Source organism: Colobus angolensis, unplaced genomic scaffold, assembly GCF_000951035.1.
Source record: "Colobus angolensis palliatus isolate OR3802 unplaced genomic scaffold, Cang.pa_1.0 Scaffold58, whole genome shotgun sequence".
Lineage (NCBI taxonomy): Eukaryota > Metazoa > Chordata > Mammalia > Primates > Cercopithecidae > Colobus > Colobus angolensis.
The window spans coordinates 5,957,160-5,982,099 of NW_012119376.1; the positions used below are offsets into that span (position 1 = coordinate 5,957,160).

General features: G+C 40.8%; 1 protein-coding gene across 1 annotated transcript in view; it reads left to right on the top strand.

Annotated features, from left to right (window-relative positions):
- Window positions 1-24,195, top strand: part of TXLNB (taxilin beta) — a 52,580-nt gene extending 28,385 nt beyond the window's left edge. Inside the window, exons 5-10 of the mRNA XM_011962058.1 lie at window positions 1,704-1,898; window positions 4,017-4,136; window positions 8,818-8,892; window positions 16,373-16,465; window positions 19,545-19,640; window positions 20,920-24,195. Of these exons, the coding sequence (XP_011817448.1) occupies window positions 1,704-1,898; window positions 4,017-4,136; window positions 8,818-8,892; window positions 16,373-16,465; window positions 19,545-19,640; window positions 20,920-21,708 (1,368 nt within the window). The 3' untranslated portion in view covers window positions 21,709-24,195. The remainder of the gene's footprint in view (window positions 1-1,703; window positions 1,899-4,016; window positions 4,137-8,817; window positions 8,893-16,372; window positions 16,466-19,544; window positions 19,641-20,919) is intronic.
- Window positions 24,196-24,940: the final 745 nt, after the last annotated feature.

A 24,940-nucleotide genomic window follows, 5' to 3' on the forward strand; every position in this document is an offset into this window, starting at 1 on the left:
AACATCTATACTTTCTTTCTATAGCCAGTTCCCAAAAAAAAAAAAAAAAAAAAAAAAAAAAAAAAAAAAAAAAACTTCAGACTTGCATGGGTTGGTTCATTTATTCATTCATGGAATATTTATAAATACAAATGGAATTCAAATCATGGTCTGTAGTTCTGATTCCAAACTTGCTGACTTCTAAGCTAATCAGGACCAATGAGGAAACAATCACAATCATACATATATTTAATTGCTGTTAACTGGTAGCCATAATTATTTTTAGCGAAACACATATAGTAAGTGTTAGTATACAAAGTTCAGGGAAATAATATCTCAGATAGTTTATTTCTTCAGTTTAAGAAGTACAGATATCTTCAATACCCCTGAGAAGTTGTTACTTAATAAAGGTTTATAACATGAATAAATTATGATTCTGATATCAGGAGTCACATTAGAGTTAGGAAATGTGTTATTATTGTAGAGGAAAGAAGAAACCTAATGATAAAATATTTTCAGAGCATATATTTTCAGCATCAGTTTTTATTTTGATCACATTATTTTGTTATGATAAAGATCTGTACAATTACTTCTGTTAAAAATTATTATTTCTTTTAAAAAATCCTGTTACATAATTTGAACTTAGTAGGCAATCAAATGCAGTATAATTTTACTTGCCAACAACGAAGCAAGCTTTCATATTAACAATCAGAACTGAAAGGAATCCTAAAATGTCTGTATCATTTGTCAGCCATGTAAATGTCTCTATCTTTGGTAGGATGTAGCAAGATTAAACCCTTTTATTCGAAAAGAATAACAATCACAAAGCAATTCTCAATATAGATATGGAGGAAATTGGAGCTCATTGTCAGTGGCTAGCAATGAATGGAGAGTTTTGATTTAGGAGAAAAGAGAACAGAAATGATATAAAAGTTAATTTGCAATTCTTCGATGTTAACAAAGCGGAAGAAGGAAAATTAGATGTTTCACTTTAGAGTTAAAGAAGATTTGAAACTTAATATTGCTTTCAGATTCAAAATTTACATTGAACATTTTAATTACCCTATGTGACACATTTAATGATTGTTCTTTCAAAAACAAAATAATACCCAGCATATTTGGAAAGATTCCCTTTTATATTCTTGAATGGCTGTAATTGAGCTGTGCTATCTTAGTTTCCTTTTTTAAAGTTCTTTGATGAAAGTTTTTTCTCACAAAGAGAAAATTTTTATTGTGATCGCTTATATTTACAAAACTTGGTAATACAATTATGTGGTTAATATGCCATGGTTTTCATAGGGAAATATAAGATCTATTCTTCTCCCTTTACCAAACCAGAGAAACACATGATCTGTCTCATCAATCAGTAAACTCAAGGGCCTTTTTTTCAGGCCACAGCCAAGAGATCAAAATTGTGTGACTGTGTGTTTGTTAGAAATCGCTGCAGTTCATTCACTCAGCAAGAGACCCGTCATCTTTAAAACAAGTCTATTCATCACTGACTACAAATTCAAGGCCTTCACAGCACCTGTTCTGAGTAACTATGTACTCACAGCTGAAACCTTTACTCATACATTTATTTTGGGGCTGAGCAGCTTTAGCTCTAGAGAACTGAAAAAAAACATCCCACCTACTCTGCACACTCATCTCCTTTGGGTGACCTAATCCTGAGTTCTATAAACCCGGGGTGCATTTAAACAAAATGTTTTGCTTTTTATTCGCAGGAAGAGGCGCTTCAGCGGGCACGTGAGGAAGAAGAGAAAAGGAAGGAAATCACAAGCCATTTCCAGAGTACCCTCACGGACATCCAGGGCCAGATTGAGCAGCAGAGTGAGCGAAATATGAAGCTCTGTCAGGAGAACACAGAGCTTGCAGAAAAGCTAAAAAGCATCATTGATCAGTATGAGCTCAGAGAGGAGGTGAGAACCACATCAAACAACTTAGAACAGTACATAGATCCGGATCTGGGTGGTCAAGGTGGGAACTTGGTTAATAAGACAGTTACAGCCAGCCCTCTCAACAGATTCATATTTAGGATTGGATTTCCTTGACTAGCCAAAATGAAGACAGATGGTCTTACAAAATACCTGACTGAAAGTCATATGAGATTTCTTCAAAACTGGCATCACTGCAAAGTAAAGGCAATAAATAGAAAGTGATAGGCTGTGGGCACAGTTTTCCTTGAAAATAATATTTCTCAGCCTTTTAAAAATCCTCTCTGTATAGCCAGAAATAACTCACACACTCCTTAAGAATTGCCATGTCATCTAAATTAAGAGTCTGTATTCTGGCCGGGCGTGGTAGCTCACGCCTAGTAATCCCAACACTTTGGGAGGCCAAGGCAGGCAGATCAAGAGGTCAGGAGTTGACCAGCCTGGCCAACATAGTGAAACCCCGTCTCTACTGAAAATACAAAAAAATTAGCTGGGCATGGTGGTGGGTGCCTGTAATCCCAGCTACTCAAGAGGCTGAGGCAGGAGAATCGCTTGAACCTGGGAGGCGGAGGTTACAGGGAGCTGAGATCACGCCACTGCACTTCAGCCCAGGAGACAGTGTGAGACTCCATCTCAAAAAAAAAAAAAAAAAAAAGAGTCTGTACCCTACTAGGCCAGTAATAGTATTAATAATGTAATCATTGTGATAATAATGATGTCTTTTATTCAGTGCTTAGTTTGTATCAGGCAATGTGCTAAGTGCTGAACTTTACATACCATATGGCATTTAATTGTCTCAACAATCTTATGCACTAATTAATACTATATTATAGATGGGAAGCAGAAGCTAAGAGATTAAACCACTTACCCACAGTCACAAGAGCCAAAAGCCTTTTACTTTGAATAGGTTATATTAGGAGGATGATCAACGTCTTTTGTTATCACCAAATTATATTTTAATATTTAATATGTTTTTAAGATTCCAGATACCCTCTCAGGATTTTGATACATCATATTCCTTTCCCTATCCCACCCAAATTTTAAATCTCTGCTTTAAAATGTAACATAACATAGTCAAAGCGGCTCTGTTGGCAACGTGCTAAGATTTTATCAAGCACAAAACTGAGCCAACAGCATATGGTCGCAGTGGTTAGGTAAATCAAGAAACTCCTCACAGTAAGCCAAAATGCCATGCTACCATTTTATCTTGTCACGAGGATCAATCCTGCTCCAGAATGGAGGTTCAGACTAAAGAAGAAAGGAAGGAGTGAAAGCAAAATATCCATACTCTTCAGAGAGATCTCAGATGGGAATGGGCTGCTTATACTAGTTGTATATTCCTGGGACTGGTTCTAAGTAAAGCCCAAGGGTAGAATTCTATGTCCTGTTTCTGATGGGACCTCCTGGTGACCAGGAAGTTATCCATACTGAGGTAGAGTTGGAAGTTTCTCTTCACCAAACTAGTCCAGAGGTCAAAAGGTGTGGCGAGCTCTGCACATTTGCAAATCAATTTCTCTATGACCCTTGGCCTTGTCATCCCCACCACAGCAACAGAGTAGAATTCAGGGGGGCTCAGGCCTTACTCCCAGACCTCAGACCACATGCTGGCACCCCAAGACTTTCTCACAACGCCAGAGGCAAGAATGCGGAGAATTCATCATGATACATTGCACTAATGTTGTGATTAAAAGTGATTTTATATTCACAGAAAGAGCCAAAATACCAAATGATACAACTGCAGCCCCTGTATATTGTATACTGATAGATGATTGTCTGCGCTGTCTAACATAATAAATAGCATCATATCTAATAGTTACCAAATGTAGAAAAATATTGTATGGATCTTTTGGTGTTGACACTGCTGAACTCTGCTGCCTCTACCTTTTGTAGCTACCTTTGTGTGTGTGGTGCAAAGTTGGGGGTGGGCACGGTTCACCAATTTACAGCTTTAGTATAAAGCTGTAAGTGATGCCAATGCATTTATCCCTCTCTTCTTTTACATCTTAAAACCTGGAGAATGTATATTAATGTGAATTATTTTATTTTGCATTTTTAAGCACCAATAATAAACCAAACTTTCTATGTATACTTTATTTTTCTTAGCATCTGGACAAAATATTTAAACACAGAGAACTGCAGCAGAAGCTGGTGGATGCAAAGCTTGAGCAGGCCCAAGAAATGATGAAGGAAGCAGAGGAGCGACACAAACGAGAAAAGGAATATGTACTTATCATTTTAGTCATTCTGCATATCTGGTCCAACTCAGTGTCAGAGACACTCTGAGCAAGTTGTTTTGTATTTATTTCTTTATTTGAGACAAGTCTCTGTCGTTCAGGCTAGAATGCGTGGTGTGATCTCGGCCCACTGCAACCTCTGCCTCCCAGGTTCCAGCAATTCTCCTGCCTCAGCCTCCCAAGTAGCTGGGATTACAGGCGCCCACTATCATGCCCGGCTACTTTTTCTGTATTTTTAGTAGAGACATGGTTTCACCCTGTTGGCCAGGCTGGTCTCGAACTCCTGACCTCAGGTGATCTGCCCCCATCGGCCTCCCAAAGTGCTGGGATTACAGGCGTGAGCCACCACACCCAGCTGCAGGTTGTTTTTATAATGGTCAAAGAGCACTAGACTGATGGAGAAAGAGCCCCAACTTCTATGGAGAACTAAATTAGCCAACCCAGTCTGACGTACTGTATCTACACTACTTTCTACATAAAATCGTCATTCATCCACTCCACACATATTTTTCAAGTGCCTGTTATCTGCTAAGCACTGTGTTAGGTGCTGGGACATAGCCGTGAACAAGACAGAGAAGGGCCATCTCCCACTATGGAGATCAGAGTCTAACTGGAAAGAGACAGGCAATAGACGAGCAAACAAGGAAGGGTCATTACAGACAATAATCACTGTTACTAAGGAAATAAGGAGAAACTGAGAAGGGGCCAAAGAAGGCGACGTACTTTAGATTGAGTGACCAGGAAGGCCTCCTGGAGGGGAGAATGCTTGATTGAGCTAAGCCCTGCCCGATGAGGAGCTGCCACTTGGAGCATCGTCTCCAGCATCTGCAGCAGCAACGAACGCCCTGATGCTGGAGCCAGTCTGGTGTGCTCCAGAAACAGGAAAAGGTCAGGGAAGCAAGAGCATGGGGGAAAAGTTCAAAATGAAGTTGGAGAGGTAAGCAGGGGTCAAACTGGGTAGCTTTGTAGGACTTAAAAAGTCATTTGGATTTCATTCTAAATACAATGGGAAAGTACTGGGTACTTCTGCAAAGGAAGTGATGGCATGATCTACTCTGCATCTGCTAAGATTAATTTGGCTTCTGGATGGGAAATAGACTGCAGAGGGACAAAAGAGCAAGAAGACAATTAGGGGACTACTATAGCAATCAGATGAAATGTGACAATGACCTGGTTTAGGGATATGGCAGCAGAGAAGAGGGTTGGAGACGGACGAAAGTTGTTTTCAATGTGAAATCAACAGGCAGTGCTGCAGACCTGAAGCTGATGACAAAGAGAAAAGGAGAGAGTCAAGGATGACTCCTAAGTTTCGGGTTGAGGAAACTGAGTGGCAGTGTTTATTGATACCTCGTTAACCCCAAGCACCCCGTAAAAAGCTGTAGGGCCATTCTACGGATGAGAGAATTGAGGCTCCAAGAAGATATGCAACATGTAAAGGTCACACACTGCTGACTGAGCAAGATGTGTTTTGATCTTCTGTGCGTCTGTTCCCAAAGCCCACACTCTCTGTGACGGTGCATCACACTCAGATGTGTGTTTCAGAGGTATGAGTTGAGGCATGTATCTGTTGCTGGGGTGAGAGCGAGGTAAAACATAGTCCATGGACCAATTATTCAAATTTGGCCATTTCACATTTTGATCTTGAGCTTTTCATTTACCCAAAATCAGACCAGAATCAATCCAACTGGTTAGAATAGTAGTTTTAAAATAACTTTTCAAACATCACAACAAAAAGACAAATTTTGGGCAATATAACCTGGTGGACATTGGATAATTTCAAATCAGAAGTCCATGTTCCCTTAAGAAAAAGATTAATTTATGAAATCCATCTACAACCTAGCTCTGAAAGCAAGAAATAAAACATTCAATTATTATTCACAATCCAAGAGAATAGAAATTCCACCATTGGTGTAATTACCCTCTTGGGTAAAATATGCTTCCCACAGGATATCAGTACTTTGTTATATAACACATGAGATACGACCGAGAAAAAACTAGACAAAGATGCACATGAGAGACATTGGAAAGCAGGTTTGAGACGATCCAGCCTTAGCAAGACACTAGCACCCTGCCCTGGTTCAGCAAAACAGATTTGAGTCAAAGAGAGGGAGCTCCCCTCAGTTCTTCAAAGCTAGCCACCTACCTGGGTTGCAGCTCGGGCACCTCCCTTTGGAAGTGATGAGATATCAAGTCATCCAGGCAGAATAGGCAGCCACCAGTCTCCCTTGAGGTCAGGGGTCACCAGTCACAACAAGGCTGCATAGCCAGCTCACAATAAGCAGGCACAGTGCCACCACTCCCCTCAGATAGCCAGAGGGGACACTGTAGGGCTTCTATTCCACAGCTGCCCTAGTCCTCTCATAGGACCAGTCAGTTGCACTTCTATTAAGAATCAATCTTCATTGCACCCTGGGAAGCACAGAGGAACAAATACAACCCATTTTACAAATGGAGAGGTTGGACCACGGGAAAAAGACAAACTTAGATGAGGAAAAAGATGCTTTCCAGTTTTTAAAAATAATGATTGTATTGTTAGTTTTTTTGGTTCTGATTACATAAGTAATACATAGGCCTCGTGGATTTTTTTTACAATAGGGATAAACTAAAAGTAGGAAATTTAAATCAGCCTATCTTCAAATATAAGAGAAACTTCTTAATTGATGGCCACCAGACAGACTAGCCAAATTGATCTCTGATGTTCACTATTCTCTTTGTAAAACACACTGACTGGTGCCCACAGCATGCTGACTTGCAGGTCTACCAAGCCACTCTCTGGAAGGGCTACAAATATTTGCCCCAGTTTAGTAAGGTGGAGCTTACCAAGAATCAGCTCTTTGCACAAACCTTTTCTTTCCAATTGCACTTGCTTTTGTGTAAATCAACAGGATGTTACATAAACTGATGAAATATAAGTATGAAAACAAAAAACTGTTTGTGCAAATTATGCTTAGTGCTTTGAAAGACTAAATGCAAACAAGTGGCAAAAAACTGTCAAACTAGATATGAGTAGCTATAAAAGACTGGGGGGAAGTGGAAAACTCTAGAGAATTATCCAGTCAAGCTGCTTCACAAGTATTTTTAGGTTCTAGCACTATTGCTAAACACACACACAAGCCTAACAACCTAGAAATCTTATATGGCACACTATGTATGTGATTTTTTTAAATAATAATAAAAACAAAACAAAAAACCTCTGAACTCTAATCAGAAGATCCATACCCAAAACAAAGACCATAGTCCCTCCTCAAAATTGAGAAATAGACATTCATCTTAAGTTAAAAATTACAAGCTTATATATGAGTGTGTCATTGTATGCCCAAATCACCTTTTCAGTTTAACCCATCAGCTCTCAGGGGCCAGGATTCAGACCAATAAGTCAAACTTCTAACCCGTATTTCTCAAAATGTAATCCACAGACCACTGATATCTGGACCATTTTAAGCACAGATTTCAGTCACGCCCTGTACTTCCTAAGTCATATTATCTGAGAGGCATCTGCATTTTAATATGTTCCATAGGAGATTCTGATGCATGTTAGAAGCTCTGTGTCAGGAATCAGGGACAAAGACCAAGGACATACATATTTCTTATTGTATCACATGTGCTATGGTGGAGAATAGTGGTCTAGGAGAATGATTCCGGGTTTACTATCAAGAAACAGTTGTTGGCCAGGCACGGTGGCTCATACCTGTGATCCCAGCACTTTGGCAGGTCAAGGCAGGCAGATCACGAGGTCAGGAGTTGGAGACCAGCCTGGCCAACATGGCAAAAACCCTTCTCTACTAAAACTATAAAAATTAGCTGGGCGTGGTGGCAGGTGTCTGTAATTCCAGCTACTGAGAAGGCTGAGGCAGGAGAATCGCTTGAACCCAGGAGGCGGAGGGTGCAGGGAGCTGAGATCATACCACTGCGTTCCAGCCTGGGTGACAAAAGAGAAACTCCGTCTCAAAAAAAAGAGAAAAAGAAAAAGAAAGAAAAGAAACAGTTGCTGACAAAAGTGCACCAAGTGAGGAAGTTCTGGAGAGGTTCAAGCAGAGGCTGAATGATTGTTGGCCAGGATTGCTAGAGAGGGTTCCAGAATGTGGTGGGAAGTTGAATTTTTTGTGATTCATACTTGAGCTGGAGGCTTTTTTTTTTTTCATTAAAACCGCTAGTTTATAGTTGAGAATCCAACTTTTTTAGGCCAATTATTTTCTTAGCTTTCTTTTTCTTCCTTTATTTTTTTTAGAAGTGGAGTCTCACTCTGTTGCCCAGGCTAGAGTGCAGTAGCCCCATCGTAACTCATTGCAACCTGGGATTCCTGGGCTCAAGTGATCCTCCCGCCTCAGCCTCTCAAGTTGCTGGGACTGCGGGCATGCATCATCACCCCTGACTAATTTTTTTTTTTTTTTTTTTTAGTGACAGGGTCTCCGTATGTAGCCCAGGTGGGTCTCAAACTCCTGGCCTCCAGCAATCCTCCCAGCTCAGCCTCCCAAAGTGCTGGGATAACAGGCATGAGCCACCATGCTGGGCCTGGTTTTCTTTAGCTTTCTTAGATTCTTTTCAGAGTTCCAAAAAATTACTTAAGGAGGTTAATAAGCAGATTATTAAGTTTTATAGACAAATTACAGCCAAATAGTAATCTAAAAGGTCAATCTGACCATCTTTCCACACACTTTCTCTTCTCATAGCTGCTGAACCAGGCGGCAGAGTGGAAGCTTCAGGCGAAAGTGCTGAAGGAGCAGGAGACAGTCCTACAGGCTCAGGTGAGGCCAAGGGGACGAGGCATGGGGGCGCTGTCCTCGCGGTCCCCAGATAAAAAGGCTGGGGCCAAAGGTGGGCAGCAGAGGTCCTCCTATGTGGCAGGGGATGGGGGGATGGGAGTTGGAAATGAAGAACAACTTCACATTTATTCGTATTTTTAAGTAAAAATAAAAGCACAATATTATATCTATGAAAAAGAAATGTTCTGCACCGGCAACATCCAGTCAAAGGTTTATTGACAGACAATGGATGACAGTACAATGGTCAACAGAGTCAGCCAGTGTCCAGGTTCCCATCTAGCGCTTCTTATTTCTGCTATGTTTCCCCTCTCATTGCCCTGTTAAGGTAAGAAGAAATGTAAACTGCTTAGCTGCACCATCTATGACTAGCGATTCTTAAAATGTCCTCATGTTTTGATATTATTTATCATAAAAAGAAAATGAGGCCCAGGAGTGGTGGCTCATGTGTGTAATCCCAGCACTTTGGGAGGCCCAGGTGGGCAGATCACCTGAGGTCAGGAGTTCAAGACCAGCCTGGCCAACATGGTGAAACCCTGTCTCTATTAAAAAACTACAAACATTAGTCGGGTGTGGTAGCATGTGCCTGTAATCCCAGCTACCCAGTAGGCTGAGGCAGGAGTATCACTGGAACTCAGGAGCCAGAGGCTGCAGTGAGCTGAGATCACACCACTGCACTCCAGCCTGGGTGACAGAGCAAGACTCTGTCTCAATTAAAAAAAGAAAAAGAAAAGAAATGAGACAAATAGTCACCATTCAAGTTTCTGTGCCATCAGAGGTTGGCCTTGTCAGTGATGAATGGATAGAAGTGGCAGGCAAGTCAGGAACCATTTTGATTTGGCTGCGTGGTAACTTTTATGTGCTTCTGTTAGACTCTGGGGGGTCCTATTTCAGATTCTAAAAAAAAAGGGGGACCATTCTGGACATTTGTGCCCCAGCTGACTCTGGAAGAAAACCAGACCTACCCATCCTCCCCCTACCTTGGGGCTCTGCCCATCCTAAATAATGGTCCCTGTGGGTTCCAGGAGTACCGTCCTGCCATGGGCCACAGAAGGACTTCTGCTGCCCCGGGAAACACCCAAGTGCTAAAGGAACTGTAAGGTCACACGGAGAAATTCACTGAAGGCGAGGAAATCAGAAGCCTTCCAAGCTGGTCATCACTAATTTAAGATTTGTAAATGTTTATGTGCTGACAGCTGAGTACTTGTTCATTGTAAACACACACACACACACAAATGGTGTTCATTGTAAAAGAAAAAAGCAAATAAGAAATTTAAAATCACAGATTATACCACTACATAGACAAAATACAGGGAACATTTTCATATCTGGCCTTCTTAAAGCATATATCTGCAATGTGTATATAGCAAAGCAATAATAAATTATTTTCTCCAGTATGAACTATTCTCTGATAATAAAGAAGAATTGTTTTAATACACTAGGTGCATAGAGGTTAGAACCACAATGTGTCTGAATCAAAGAGCCCGGAGTTACAAACTCAAGGTCATCCTTAAGGCAGTCACGGAACTCATCGCATCATGGTGTATGGTGGGTGGGTGGCTGCTGGCTGTCTAGCAGAAGGAAAGGGGGTGTGACCTCAAGGGATCAAGCCAAGGCCTCTAATTCTATCTGTGCCTCATTCACCACACAGAGCCTTGAGGGGAACAACAAATAATACTTGAAGCTGTGCACTGTTCACATCATCTGCTACATGCAATCTCTACTCCTCCATGCAAAATGAAGACAATCAACTTAAGCAGAGCAGATTATATTGTTAAACTGCGGGCGACAGAGTGATTCACTCAGCTGGCGTCAGAATCAAGGCCTTTAATGACCTGTACAATACAAATACAAAGGTTTTGATCTAATTTCCCACCTATACCCCCTCAAACTTAAAAAACCATCAACCAGGGGTTCTAGATTTGCTGTTGTTCCTCATTCATCCCCGAGTCCAGGCACCAGGTCCGAGTCCTAGCTCTTTGAGAAGCTATGTGACCCTGTGCAACTCACCTAAACCTCTAAGGAACTGAATTTCCTTGTCTGCAAAATGAAAGTGCTATAATGAATCAATGACCCCAGTCTGGAGTCCTGCAACCTCTGAGAGGCCTATCACTTTTCAGTGTTTCCCAAACATCAGCACTTAAGGTAGCAGCTCCTATCTAAAATGTAGTTGTTTCTGATATTACTTCACCTCTTGCTCAGCAACTGTGGATGGAAATTATGCCTATGTTTAAGTTTTTAAAAGGAAAATCAGTTAATACATATATAATATATGTAGTTGGTTTTCAAGTCATTCATGCAAAGCATTTTGCTCAGTGTCTGGCCCAAAATAAGCATAATTAATTCAACCAATATTTACTGAGCATCTGCTAAGTGCTAGGCATGGTTCTGGGTTTGGCGATATAATCATCAATAAGTGAGAGAAAAATCTCTGCTTGACTATTAATTAGTGTATGAACTAGTAGTATTATTTCATAGGTAAGGATTCGTATAAGGAAATATGAGACAACAGGAGACTTTTTTTTGAGATGGAGTCTCTCTCTGTCACCCAGGCTGGAGTGCAGTGGTGTGACGTCGGCTCACTGCAAGCTCCGCCTCCTGGGTTCACGCCATTCTCCTATCTCAGCCTCCCGAGTAGCTGGGACTACAGGTGCCCGCCTCCACGTCCGGCTAATTTTTTTGTGTTTTTAGTAGAGACAGGGTTTCACCGTGTTAGCCAGGATGATCTTGATCTCCTGACCTCATGATCCACCCGCCTCAGCCTCCCAAAGTGCTGGGATTACAGGCATGAGCCACCACACCCAGCCCAACAGGAGTCTTAAGTTGCAAAAAAGTTGAAGAACCACTGGAAAAGATGATCTCAAGATGCTATTCTGCTGTAGTTCATGAGCATAGAGAACTTCCAGAGCTGAAGAAGTGTGGCCCTAAGCTAAGGTGACCCCACCTTCTTCTCCATTGCCCGCAGTGTTCCACAGTGCAGGCAGGCAGCCTCACTAATTGCAAGAACCCTCCTTTGTCTTTCTTTTTTGTCTCCAAGTTACCTTTGAAATTCCAGTAATTACTTAAGCCTCAAGAAGAAAACAGAGGTCCTGAATCCCTACATGTAATCATGTTTAAACAAGCTCCTCATTAAAAAGTATCAACATTATATTTTTAAAACTTTTAAACTTTGAAAACAAACTCTATCACAATTCTTCTGCGTAACACTCCAACATTTCCTTTGGTTTTACGCTGTCTTTAAAGGGGTGGGAGTAGCGGGAGGCCAAGGTGAAGGCCCCATTTCTAAGGTCTGGGCAAGAGAATTATCAAGGACAGATTGTGTTATTTTCCTAGAGAAGTCACTTTTCAGTCACAAGACATCTGCTGGCCAATTGAGGGCAGGCTTCTCACTTAGGGAAGTGATGTCTGGCTTTCAATTATACAAGCCAAGGCAACAGAATAAATGTCAGAGACGATCAATGGGATACAATTGTCACTACAAATAGACTGTTCATTGGATCAATAAGGATGAAGACAGTAGCAGATGTGGGAAGTCAGCAATATCTGATGTGGACACAAAATACTACCCAAGGGGAAAGATCAGTGGGTAAATTGTTAAAACATGTAATCAGAGTCTTTAAAGTCTGAAATCCTCCCCATACCTCTACAGGGTGAGAGGAGAGCACTGCTGCACCTGTTCTTGTCATGGGACTTACTCCCAAACCAAATCTCACAGGTTCACCAAGATGATTCCTGGACATAGCTGTTTCCCATACTCTATAAATGTCTGTAATTAAAATTTAGTGCTCAGTGAAAAGACTGTGTTTATCTGTTGGCCCATTTAAAAGTGAAATATTGAGGCAATTTTTGTTGTTGTTCTAATCATAGAAGAGTTTGTTTCTATTTGTGCCTCTGGCAGGGGAAATCTGTGCATGACCTCTGGATGTCCTTCCCTGGCTCTCTGAAATACCAAAGTGAGACTGGGAACATGACACATGAAACCAAACATGCATCATGTCAGCAGGATAGTGAGAGGGAAGACGCTCCCAAACAAATATCCATTTAGTAAACAAAAAGTACAAATGGTTAGTAAGTAGGAGAGTGTTAGAGTTATCTGAGAAATCCATAGTTTTTGCCACCAGACAGAGAGGTCAAATAGGAAGAAAAGCAAAATGTTAGACTGGTCACTGGAAGGAAGAAATGGGGAATTGTTGTTTAATGTGTATAAAGTTTCCATTTTGCAAGGTGTTAAAAGTTCTGGAGATTGGTTATACCACGTTGGAAACATACTTAGCAATTCTGAACTATACACTTAAAAATGGTTAGGATGGTAACTTTTGTGTTATGTGTATTTTACTACAATTAATTTATTTAATAGAAAACAAAAACTAAAACCATAACTAGAAAAAGCACAGAAGAGCTGGTGATGAATCAAGACACTACTTCTCAGAACTCTGGGTGTGTCTGTCTTCTCCATGCTAATGAGCCAGCAACAAGAAAACATAAGAAACGGAAACAAAATCTGCCCAATTAGTACACCACAAAGAACATTCTTCCTTTTTCTTTTATAAACCTTCACTTTGAGACACGATGGAAAAATTTAACAGTTACACATGGAAAAGTAAGACACGAGGACAGCCTTACACAGTCAAGTGAAGACAATCGAACCTGAGAGTTTTTAATGTCTGTTAGCTCATGTTGAGGCTGAAGTCCTGGAAGTGGTTGTTCTTGCTGATTCCAACAAGGTTGCATCTGTGAGATGGACCAGACATGTGCTCACTCCTGCCCCGTCTGTCTGCAGCCTGCAACTACAAGGCTGCAAGAGGGATGGGGAGGATCAGCTCAGGAGACCACAGTGTCTGCCATCTACGTAATTCTGCTAGAGCTACTGCTAAGTTGGAAAAAGAATGGGGAGAAATTAAGGAAAAAAGTTAACAAAAGAGGCTGGACTGAGAATACAAATGAAAAGATGTTGTGACAGAAGGTGACCAGGATCTGCTGGGGGTAGCTGTTCCCACCCTAGGCCAATGGATGATGTGCAGGGTAGGTAGCCAGTCCCCAAGAGCTAACCCTAGGGCACAGTGTCTCCGACTAAGAGGTTTGACCCATATGTGGTCCCTGAAATTAATTCTGGCCCACAGTGGATTCCAGCCAGTATTTAAAAAAAAAAAAATTAAAACATAATTGAACAGAATATGTCAGAGTGCATTGCACATGATTGGCTGGGTACAGTGGCTCATACCTGTAATCCAAACACTTTGGGAGGTTGAAGCAGGAGGATTGCTTGAGGCCAGGAGTTTGAGACCAGCCTAGGTTAAAAAAAAAAAAAAAAAAAAAGCCAGGCATGGTGGCATGGGCCTGTAGTCATAGCTACTCTGGAGGCTGATGCAGGAGGGTCCCTTAAGCCCAGGAGGTTGAGGCTGCAGTGAGCTAGGATCACACAATTGCACTCCAGCCTGGATGACAGAATCAGACTGTCTCTTAAAAGAAAGAAAGAAAAAAAAAACCCACAGTAAATATTGTCTTATGCACCATGCATGTGTGTGTGTGAGAGAGAGAGTCTGTGTGTGTAAAACCCTAGAGCCCCTTCTTGGCCATGGATTCCTTGATGCCCCTTTACTCTCTCTTATTTAATCTGTGTGTCAAGGAATCATGAGAAACAAATTTTGGTTCTGTCACATACTCACAGTACTAATGAGAGATTTCAAAATGATGATCAGCTGTCATTTGGCTTTTCTTTGGATAATCTATATTCTACAGAAATAATTTATGTTATCATTGCTGTCAACTGCAGTAAAATCTCTGCTACTCCAAATTATTGGGGAAAACGCATTCTAGATAAGCAATTTTCTGGGCTCTAGGGATTGTTTGACTCATACATACTCCCTCTCACACACACACCCCCAAGACTGGAAACTCTCCAATCTGCCAGCTTTCATTCAGGCTGCTTTCTGTGCTTTAAAAAAGACACTCACACTGATAACACTGGTCGATGCCTTCCCTCCAGCTGATAACCCAGCCTTCCTAGTCTATCCAGTGCAGCCAGGGCCCTTGTTTGTTGATGGATGCTGCAAGTCTGCTTTTTCATACAAAAAAATGTGTTGTATGAAAATGCTATACCCATTTGAGGACTTGGGACTATTCTGGACACTCAAGAGTACCAAAGATTCATTTGAAAATTGAGTCTTGACCAATCTGAATCATCCATACTAAATCCTCTCTCTTGCAAAACATGCTACCCTAACATTATTTTCAAAGACAAGATTTTATTATTTTATCACTGTCATTAACGATCAAGTATTTACACACTTTGCTTCCCTGTGTTGCCCCATTTCCACCCCAAATGCAAGCGCTAGAATTAAGGACTTGGCAATACAAATGCTCCTCACCATGTCTGTATGGTGAGCCACACACTTGGCAAATGCTAACCCATACAATGCTTCTCTGCAAATTAGAAAAAGGCATCTATTTTTCAAGACTCATCACTTCCATCTGTGGAAAACTGATGCAATAAACTGATTTTGATAAAAAGGGACATTTAACTGCTATTGGCTGGAATGCCATATTCAGAAACATACAAAACTCTGATGTCTGAAACAGAAATGGCAACTGCCTAGAGTGGTGTACAACCTGCATCATGGTAATGGCCCTTGTACGTGTCCAGCCCACATTTCCTTTATCACATCTTTTCATTTGTCTAATTTTTCCCTTCCTTCAAGACCAAGTTCCAGGTTCACCTTCTCCATAAACATGTGACTCACATGATCACCTGCCATGCTCACCTTCTTCGATCACCCACTGTCCTTAACTGACTTGACTTTGCAGCCATTGTCCCATAGTCAAGTTGTCTTTGAGATGGTCTTCCCATTAGAAGTGCAGGTCCCTCAAATGCAGACGCATGTGTTAAATACTTTTCTACATATAGTCCATGCACATAGTACTCAACATATGTTAATAAAAGTTTTAATATAATGACACCATATTTTCTTTTTTCTTTTTTTTTTTTTTTTTTTTTTGAGATGGAGTTTCGCTCTTGTTGCCCAGGCTGGAGTGCAACGGCACAATCTCAGGTCACTGCAACCTCCACCTCCTGGGTTCAAGCGATTCTCCTGCCTCAGCCTCCCAAGTAGCTGGGATTACAGGTGCCCACCACCACGCCTGGCTAATTTTTGTATTTTTAGTAGAGATGGGGTTTCACCGTGTTGGCCAGACTGGTCTCAAACTCTTGACCTCAGGTGATCCATCTGCCTTGGCCTCCCAAAGTGTTGGCATCACAGGCGTGAGCCACTGCGCCTGGGCTATGTTTTCATTTTTATTTTAAAGAAGCATTTCAATCATGCTCACTGACCTAGGTTAATCGTGTAGTAAATAAAATAACTAAACATATTATTAATCCTATATTGAGAATTCCTTTAAATAATGAACAATGACCTGTTGTTTTCTTCTGGAAGTATTCTGAAAGATCCACTCTTTCCTCTGTTTACAGCTCACTCTCTACTCAGGAAGGTTTGAAGAATTCCAGAGCACACTAACAAAAAGCAATGAAGTGTTTGCCACTTTCAAACAGGAAATGGACAAAGTGAGTATTGCTTATCACCAACAAAATACTGACATTTTCTATTTTGACAGGCAAATTTCCTTTGGTTTCCTTTTTCTCTCACTAGGATATTTTGGTGCATTTCACGAAGTAATGAAATGTTTATAAGTAGGAATGAGGTTTGGGTTGTATTTTTTAATTGGTAAGTATCTAGTGAATTAATCTTAGCAGAAGTACAAAAATTCTAGGTTACATTTTCACTCTGAGAAAGAATAGTTCTTTTTCTAACCCATGGATAACTAAAAAAAAACAAACACACACACACACAGAGCTAGCAATTTAACATTATGCTGTATATACTAAAGTCAAAATATAACCTTCTAAGAATTTAAAAAAAAAAAAAAAAAAAAACATTTGGCCGGGCGCAGTGGCTCATGCCTGTAATTCCAGCACTTTGGGAGGCCAAGGCAGGCAGATCACAAGGTCAGGAATTTGAGACCAGCCTGGCCAAGATGGTGAACCCCGTCTCTACTAAAAACACAAAAATTAGCTGGGCATGGGGGCACGTGCCTATAATCCCAGCTACTCAGGAGGGTGAGGCAGGAGAATCGCTTGAACCCGGGAGGCGGAGGTTGCAGTGAGCGAGATCGTGCCACTATACTCCAGCCTAGGCAACAGAGCAAGACTCTGTCTCAAAAAAAAAAAAAAAAACCTTTATACAAATATACAAAAGAATGTTAGAATAGGAAACGCCATCTTACAAGAACCTTCTTAGAAGAAAACTTAACTTATATAATATGATATAACTGACAGAGCCTTGAATGAGAAGATGAAAGCCTGAATTCAATTCTCCAGTGGTGTTGGACAATTCACTTAACTTCCTGAATCTAATTTTTTTTTTTTTTTTTTGAGATGGAATTTTGCTTTTGTTGCCCAGGCTAGGGTGCAATGGCACGATCTCGGCTCACTGCAACCTCTGCCTCCTGGGTTCAAGCGATTCTCCTGCCTCAGCCTCCCAAGTAGCTGGGATTACAGGCATGCACGACCATGTCTGGTTAATTTTATATTTTTAGTAAAGACGGGGTTTCACCATGTTGGTCAAGCTGGTCTCGAACACTTCACCTCATGTGATCCACCCACCGCGGACTCTCAAAGTGCTGGGATTACAGGCATGAGCCACCACTCCTGGCCTCTAATTTTTTTTTTTTTTTAATCTATGCAGATACTACTTTCCCCTGCCTAACTCACAAGATTGTGAAGTTAAATTAATGTATTTTGGAAGGGATTTAAACTTTTTACAATTATTTTTCAAATATAAGGTGCCAGTATTATTATTTAATGTAATGTTTAAAGCTTGTTCAGTGTCTTCCCAATACAAAATCAGCATCAGAACTGTGTTTCTGAACAGGGATTGGCATTAATGGTTTTGAAGTGTAGAAAACATCCTCTTAAAATATATTTTTAAAATACTATGATATATTTTACAATTAAATGAGTAACCTGAAGAAGATTGACACTTGTTAAATGTTACAGTTCTCCCACTGCAGAATAGAACTATCTATTTTCTTAAAAATTTTTTTTTTAATTCTTGCATTTTAAGATTGGTATAAATTAGAACAGAAAAAAATGTTTTTACTTCAAAATTATGTACATTTAAGAGTGGAATAAATATTAAATCAGGAGTTCTTGATCTGGGGTTAGTAGTTGACCTGAGAACTCCCTAGAAATTAGCAAAAAAAGATGCCCACATGCACATTTTTGTGAAGTGTGGTCCCACAGCTTTCACCACATTCTTAAAAAGATAGATGACCTTAAAGTTTGCGAACAACTGGCTGGGCGCAGTGGCTCACACCTGCAATCCCCGCATTTTGGGAGGCCAAGTCTGGTGGATCACTTGAGGTCAGGAGTTCGAGACCATCTGGCCAACATGGTGAAACCCTGTTTCTACTGAAAATACAAAAAATTAGCCAGGTGTGGTGGCAGGCACCTGTAATCCCAGCTACTCAGGAGGCGGAGGCAGGAGAATCGCTTGAACTCGGGAGGCAGAGTTTGCAGTGAGCCGAGATCGCGCCACTGCACTCCAGCCTGGCGACAGAGTAAAAAACAAACAACAACAAAACAAAACAGAAAAACAAGAAAACAACAAAAAAAGAAGTTTACAAACTACTAAATTAAAATATGATCAAAATTAAAAACCTAGCTTCTCTATAGAGCCAGGGGCTGACAGTCTTGGGCCCAGCCTTTGGCCTCCATGGGTACCCAGCCTCAGGCAGCTTGGCACCATGCCACGAGTGCCCAGCTATGTTTCATCCAGGAAAGCTGCACCTGAATACATGCCTTGTTCTCCACTTCATCCAAGCAAAGAAGAGATCCTACAAACAAGAACGTGAGTAGCGTCAGGTTCAAAAAAGACGGGCTGCATTTTATTCACTTCTCACTTCCTCACACCCAGCCCAGGGCCTGGTGACCACCAGACATTCCATATGCTTCATTAAATGAAATAAAAGAATGGCAGCCCCACTCTTCTGTTAACTCACCTAAATATTACTCTACCTCTCTGAACTTTGGTTTCCACATTTATAAAATCGGCGCTGAAAATAGAACCTTCCTTGTGGGACTGTTTCAAGGATTTTTGTGAACTCTACCTCACTCTATAAATGTAAAGACCCAGAAAATACAGAGGCTGCTTTTGTGCAGCTACTTCTCAGCTGTGCCTAGATATTATCAACATTTTAATGGCTAAAAAGGCCATGCCAGCTTTCCCACCGTGATAGTCTTCTGTTCAATACCGTAAACATCCTAAATTACAGGCTTGTTCATGGGACTCCATAAAGATATTCTTCTTTTAAATGAAAGAAAAAGCAGTGACAAAACCATGTGCCCCTAAGTCATTTCCCATTTCCTGAATTGGCTCAGGTGCAAATAAGTTTGCTCACCACTGCCCTAGCTGGCTCAGAAATAAATCATGGCTCTGCTGCAATCTTCATTCTTGACATTGAACATTTGTTTGCTTCAGCAGCTGGTAACAAAAGGACTTCTCCTGGTCTCACATATGGAGCTAATAGCTTCCTTGATATATTAACTCTTCAAGATTAACACTCACACACTCTAATTTCTGTAGACAACTAAGAAAATGAAGAAGCTGGAAAAGGACACAGCCACATGGAAAGCCCGATTTGAGAACTGTAACAAAGCTCTGTTGGACATGATTGAAGAGGTGAGGAAGTTTCTCCCTTAGCTTTAATACCCTCTGTCTAGTCAATATATTCATACTTATGATACAATTATAACCTGATAATAGTACAAATGGTTATGTTTGTAAAGGAGCTGAATTTTTGGTGGAGGGATGTGACATTTTAAATTGTAATAAATATAAAAAGAGCAAAGTTCATTTAGAATCAGGTCCAGACTCACAAAGAGCTTTGTGACCCTAAGTCACATCCTTACCTGTTGATTCAATAGCTGTACCCAGGGCAGCTGTCCCTTTTAAGGGCTGTGGATTCCTTAAAGGTAGGATGAGTGTCTTACTTTATTTTGAATTTTCCCAGTGTCTGACACATAACAGGTGCTGAATAATCAGTTGATTTGAATATACTGCAAGAAGACACCAGCCCAAGCGTCCAGTGCATGTGCTATTTTCTAATATAAACAGATATGGAGATATCTCTTTTTAATTCCTCCAATAGAAATTTAAGTACTGATCTCATGTCAGGCTCCAAGTAGATTTTGAGAGTCCAAAGGCAGAGATACATGGCCCCTGATCTGAGAAGTAGGGTTTACAGGTGAAGGTCTCTCCATGTATAACAAGTGGGAAAAAAGGGTCTCAAAGGGAAAGAGTAGCTAAGAGGTGGGGTAAAGGAGTGAGATAATTAGGAACATTTTCATGCACAAATACAGAGACATTTCTCAAAGAAAAAATTGAACCATTTGAGCAGCCAGCATCATGAATTAGTATGTGGTGAATTTTTATGGTTATAATTACTGTTCTAACAATTCTTCCCAAATTGTAACCAATTCCAAAGAGATATACTTATTACTCATCAACATAAATCAAATGGCTGTTGGGATTAGCATATAGCAGTTTATTCATAGAATAGATAAGGAAGGCATTGCTGAGACCTAAGTCCCAATCCATCTCATTTATCTTGCCACAAGTCTTGCTTCTACCTTCTAAGTCTCAGAAGCAGAAAATTCATCTACCCTAAGATTTGAGAGGCTATGGACCAAAGCAGAAGGAAGCCTGACTATCTTTCTTTCCCAGTGAACAGGCTATGGTGATTAAAAATCTACCAGTCTAGTACACAATGCCAAAAAAAAAAGGAAGTGATGTCCATGACCAAGCATCTCTTCAGCCCCTACTCTGTGGCCAGGTCCCAGAGCCTAGTAGACAAATTCTGGGAAAAATAGTTTTGCTTGTTTCCAGAGAGCATCCTGGACATTTTGCGTATCATGTCATTTTGTCTGTGCATGTATGTGCGTGTGTTTTCACATCACAGAAAGCGCTGAGAGCTAAAGAATATGAGTGCTTCGTGATGAAAATTGGGAGGCTAGAGAACCTCTGCCGTGCTTTACAAGAAGAGAGAAACGAACTCTACAAAAAAATCAGAGACACAAAAGTATCTGAAAAGGATGACCAAAGTCAGCACACCTCTGATGAAGAGCCAGAGTCAAACGTCTCTGTGGATCAAGAGATTGACGCAGAGGAGGTTAATAGTGTCCAAACCGCTGTGAAAAAGCTGGCCACAGCCTTCATGATAATTCATCATCCACAGTCAACCCCGCATCAGTCCAAAGAAACCCAACCCAAAATCAGCAGTTCTCAGGAGAGCAGTGATGCCGCTCTCAAAGAGCCAGAGCAACCCCCTCTGATCCCTTCACGGGATTCAGAGAGTCCCCTGCTTCCCCTAACTCCTTGGGCTGAAGCCGAAGGAGGCAGTGAGGCTGAACCTCCTTCCAAGGCTAGTAATTCGCCTGCCGGGTTGGAAGCACAAACCCAATGCGAGGGTCTCCCTGTTGGAGCACAGGCTGATCAGCAGTCCTGGAAGCCAGAGGCAGAAGCTTCCGGTCAGGCCCCACAGGCTCCCACCGAGGCCTCGCTACAGGAGATGGAGGCAGATGTGCCTACTCCAGCATGCACAGTTGAAGAGCACGTTGCAGCCATGGTGCCTGCATGCGAGCCCAGTAGGCAGCCCCCACCAGCAGCAGCAGAGGAGCTGCCAGTAGGGGCCTCAGCTGGGCCTCAGCGGCCCAATCTGGCTGACACCAATCTGGAAGGTGTCGACTAAGCCTCGCCATGCCTTCAGAGGCTTCTTCCTGACTCTTTGCATCTTCAGCATAACAGATTGTCTTCCGAAAAAGGCATTAAGGGCTAGAGATGTCAAATGAAAGAGAATTAGGATCAAGTTGTTTTTTAATGTTATGCAGAACACATTCATTCAGGCTTTGCTATTTGTTGCCAATTTGTAACTGATTTGAAGGTTTTCTATTTAACACTGGTTGACAGTGTAATTTTCCCAGAGGGCAACAAAACATCAGATAGCAAATTTATATTACCTTTCTGTTAAGATATTACTTAATTAAATTTGTTAATCACCAGTAAGATTTGATGTTTAAAGACTTCTACTGCAATATATAAATATTGAAAATGTGATGTTCTGCTTATTTGGATATATAGTTTAATAAGTTTCATAGTAATTTGTGGATGTCCAGGTTACATTTAAACTATACATATACATAATACATATGTGTGTATGTACATGTATATATACACATAGGTATAGATGTGTGAATATGTGTGTTTATATACATATATACAGGTATATATTTTATATGTGATTATATAAATGCATTATTACACATACATTTCTCTCACCCCTTAGAGCATTTTTCTCAGTGCAGAATATTTAGATGCTAATCAAAAAATGATCTCTTACTTGCACTTGGGACTATGGTAGACTAATGCTCTATAAATCCAAAGTGAGTTTCGACCATAAGTATTTAGGCTATCATTACGTTGGGCAAAAATAAGTAACCCAATGGTAGATAAATGAATCCAACCAGCTGAGCAAATGACAGAAAAGCAGTTAGACTGCAATCTGTGCAGACAGTATGGACACAAAGATGGCCACAAGGGGCCCAAAACAGAAAAGAGAAACACAAGCTCACCTCTTGGCAGCTGCTTCTCCTATACTTCTCAGTCCATTGCTTTGCCGCCCCCTCATGTGCCAGGGCGTCCCAATCCAGGCTTCCTGCAAGGAAAGGGTTAGAAGTGGGAAAGGGAGCTAGGGATTGAGGGGTTAAGGGACCTCACACTAAGAAGGGGCTGTGCTTTGATCCCCTGCCTCTTGCACTACCAATGTCTCAAGACAGAATATTCATCTCTTGCTGTCAGACCCAGCCTATATTCTAAAAGCTTCTTCTGATCCTTCCTTCCCAATTTCTCCTTTGCAGTAGGAAATTACACCCAGCCCTCATCTCAGTTAATGCTAAATAAACCTATTGTTTTCCAAAACAGAAATCTACACTGGGTCTCAATATCAGTGATGAGGCTTACAAACCAACACGTTTTCTGCCATGAGGATTTCTCTTTAGACCAGAGGTACAAAACAAAAAACCAATGGATTTTAATCAAAATGATATGAAATACAGGTGAGGATTCAGGAGAAGGCAAAAGCTGGAAACACTTGGGATTGTCAACATGAGTATTATATTAACATTGCTTGATAAGAACCTCTAATGATACTGATATCACTGAACATCTAATGATACAACATAAATTACCTAGGGTAAAGGATAGCTGCAACAATGAAACAGGAAAGAAGAAAGGGAGAGAGAGGAAAGGGAAGGAAGAAAGGAAGGAGGGAGAAGGGAAGAAAGAAACAATGTCTAACCCAACTGTATCTTAAAAGTTGAACTCAAGTAGAAAAATGGATAGAAACAAAATTCTCTAGTACTCATCCAGGAAACCATTCTTCAATGTTGCATGTGGCTGTTTGCCAAGGCACACAAAGTGCTTGTAGGCAGCAACCATATGCTACAAGAATTGTAAACTGCATACAGTTTGTTTGAAGTAGACAGTGAGGATAATAACAAAGTTGCTAGGCAGGAAAAAAAAATTAGGAAAAAAGCTTGTTGCTATTTGAGAATCTGTATATTTTTAAAGGCTTAAAATATAACCACAGGGTATCCAGCCAAATTCAACATTATTGCAAGTCTTAGAGATTTAAACATTCATTTGATTCAAAGCTAAATATTCACCATAATCCAGGAGGGTCTCCTTCCCCACTACAGAGGCAGAACGTCCAAGAATGGAGTAAGATTAGTCACAGTAAAGTCTCAGTCTGAATGTTTAGCAAGAGAAACAGGCAGGAGAGGAACCCAAAGGCAGTAAATCAAATATTCTAAAACCCAAAGTTCATTATTTTCATCCAAAAGACTTTCACAGAAACACATTACTCACAGCCATGTATATCTTGGACAGAGTTTCAGATGGAATGACTTGCCTGAAATTTGTAAAGCTTAATATAGGTTTTGGGGGAATTATTTTAATATTCAAAGAATGTTTTATTATAGTCCTTTGTGTTAGAATTTAGCCTTACTAATTGTAACAATAACTCATAAAGTTCTAAATGCAGAAGGAATATCTGTTCTTTATCAAGTGTATGTAACTATTTTTTAGAAATGCCATCTACTTTCTAGAAACACTAAAGTCATTGTTTTCTAAATTAAATAACTATAATTTATATATTTAAAAAGGTACTTCTCTTCCCAAATTCTCTAGTAGTCATTTTATTTTTTTTAACTTTCACCTATTTTATTTTTATTTTTGTTACTTCTATGCTTCAACAATACCTAATGAAAATTATGGTTTTATTCTGTAGTTAATTAAGTTTTTGGTCACTAAATAGAATTACGTGTAGCCAACACTTTGAAAACATTGGGGTGTGTGACAGGGAGAGAGAGAGAGAGAAAGGGAGGGAGAAATAACAATGAGGCTACAATTAAAAATCATGGAGGCCAGGCATGGTGGCTCACACCTATAATCCCAGCACTTTGGAAACTAAGGTGGGAGGATCACTTGAGCCCGAGAGTTCAAGACCAGCCTGGACAACATAGTAAAACTCCCATCTCTACAAAAATTTTTTTTAAAAAATTAGCCAGAGATAGTGGCACACACCTGTGGTCCCAGCTACTTGGGAAGCTGAGGCAGGAGGATAGCTCCAGCCTGGAAGGTAGGGGCTGCGGTGAGCCATGATCATGCCACTGTACTTCAGCCTGGGTGAAAGAGTGAGACTCTGTCTCAAAAAAAGGAAAAATGTCACTGAGGCCTGCAAGAGAGAAGCACTGGAAACGGAGTGCCCGGGGCTAATAAGAAAACAAAACCCGGACTCCTCTGCCTGGCCCTGCAGTGCTGGTGGACAGTTCTCACCTGGCTGATATGCTTCTCAGTACCAACCTCCCATGAGACCACGTTCCCACAGGCTTTTCTGCCCTGTGTCCTCCTGGAGGAAGGGAGGA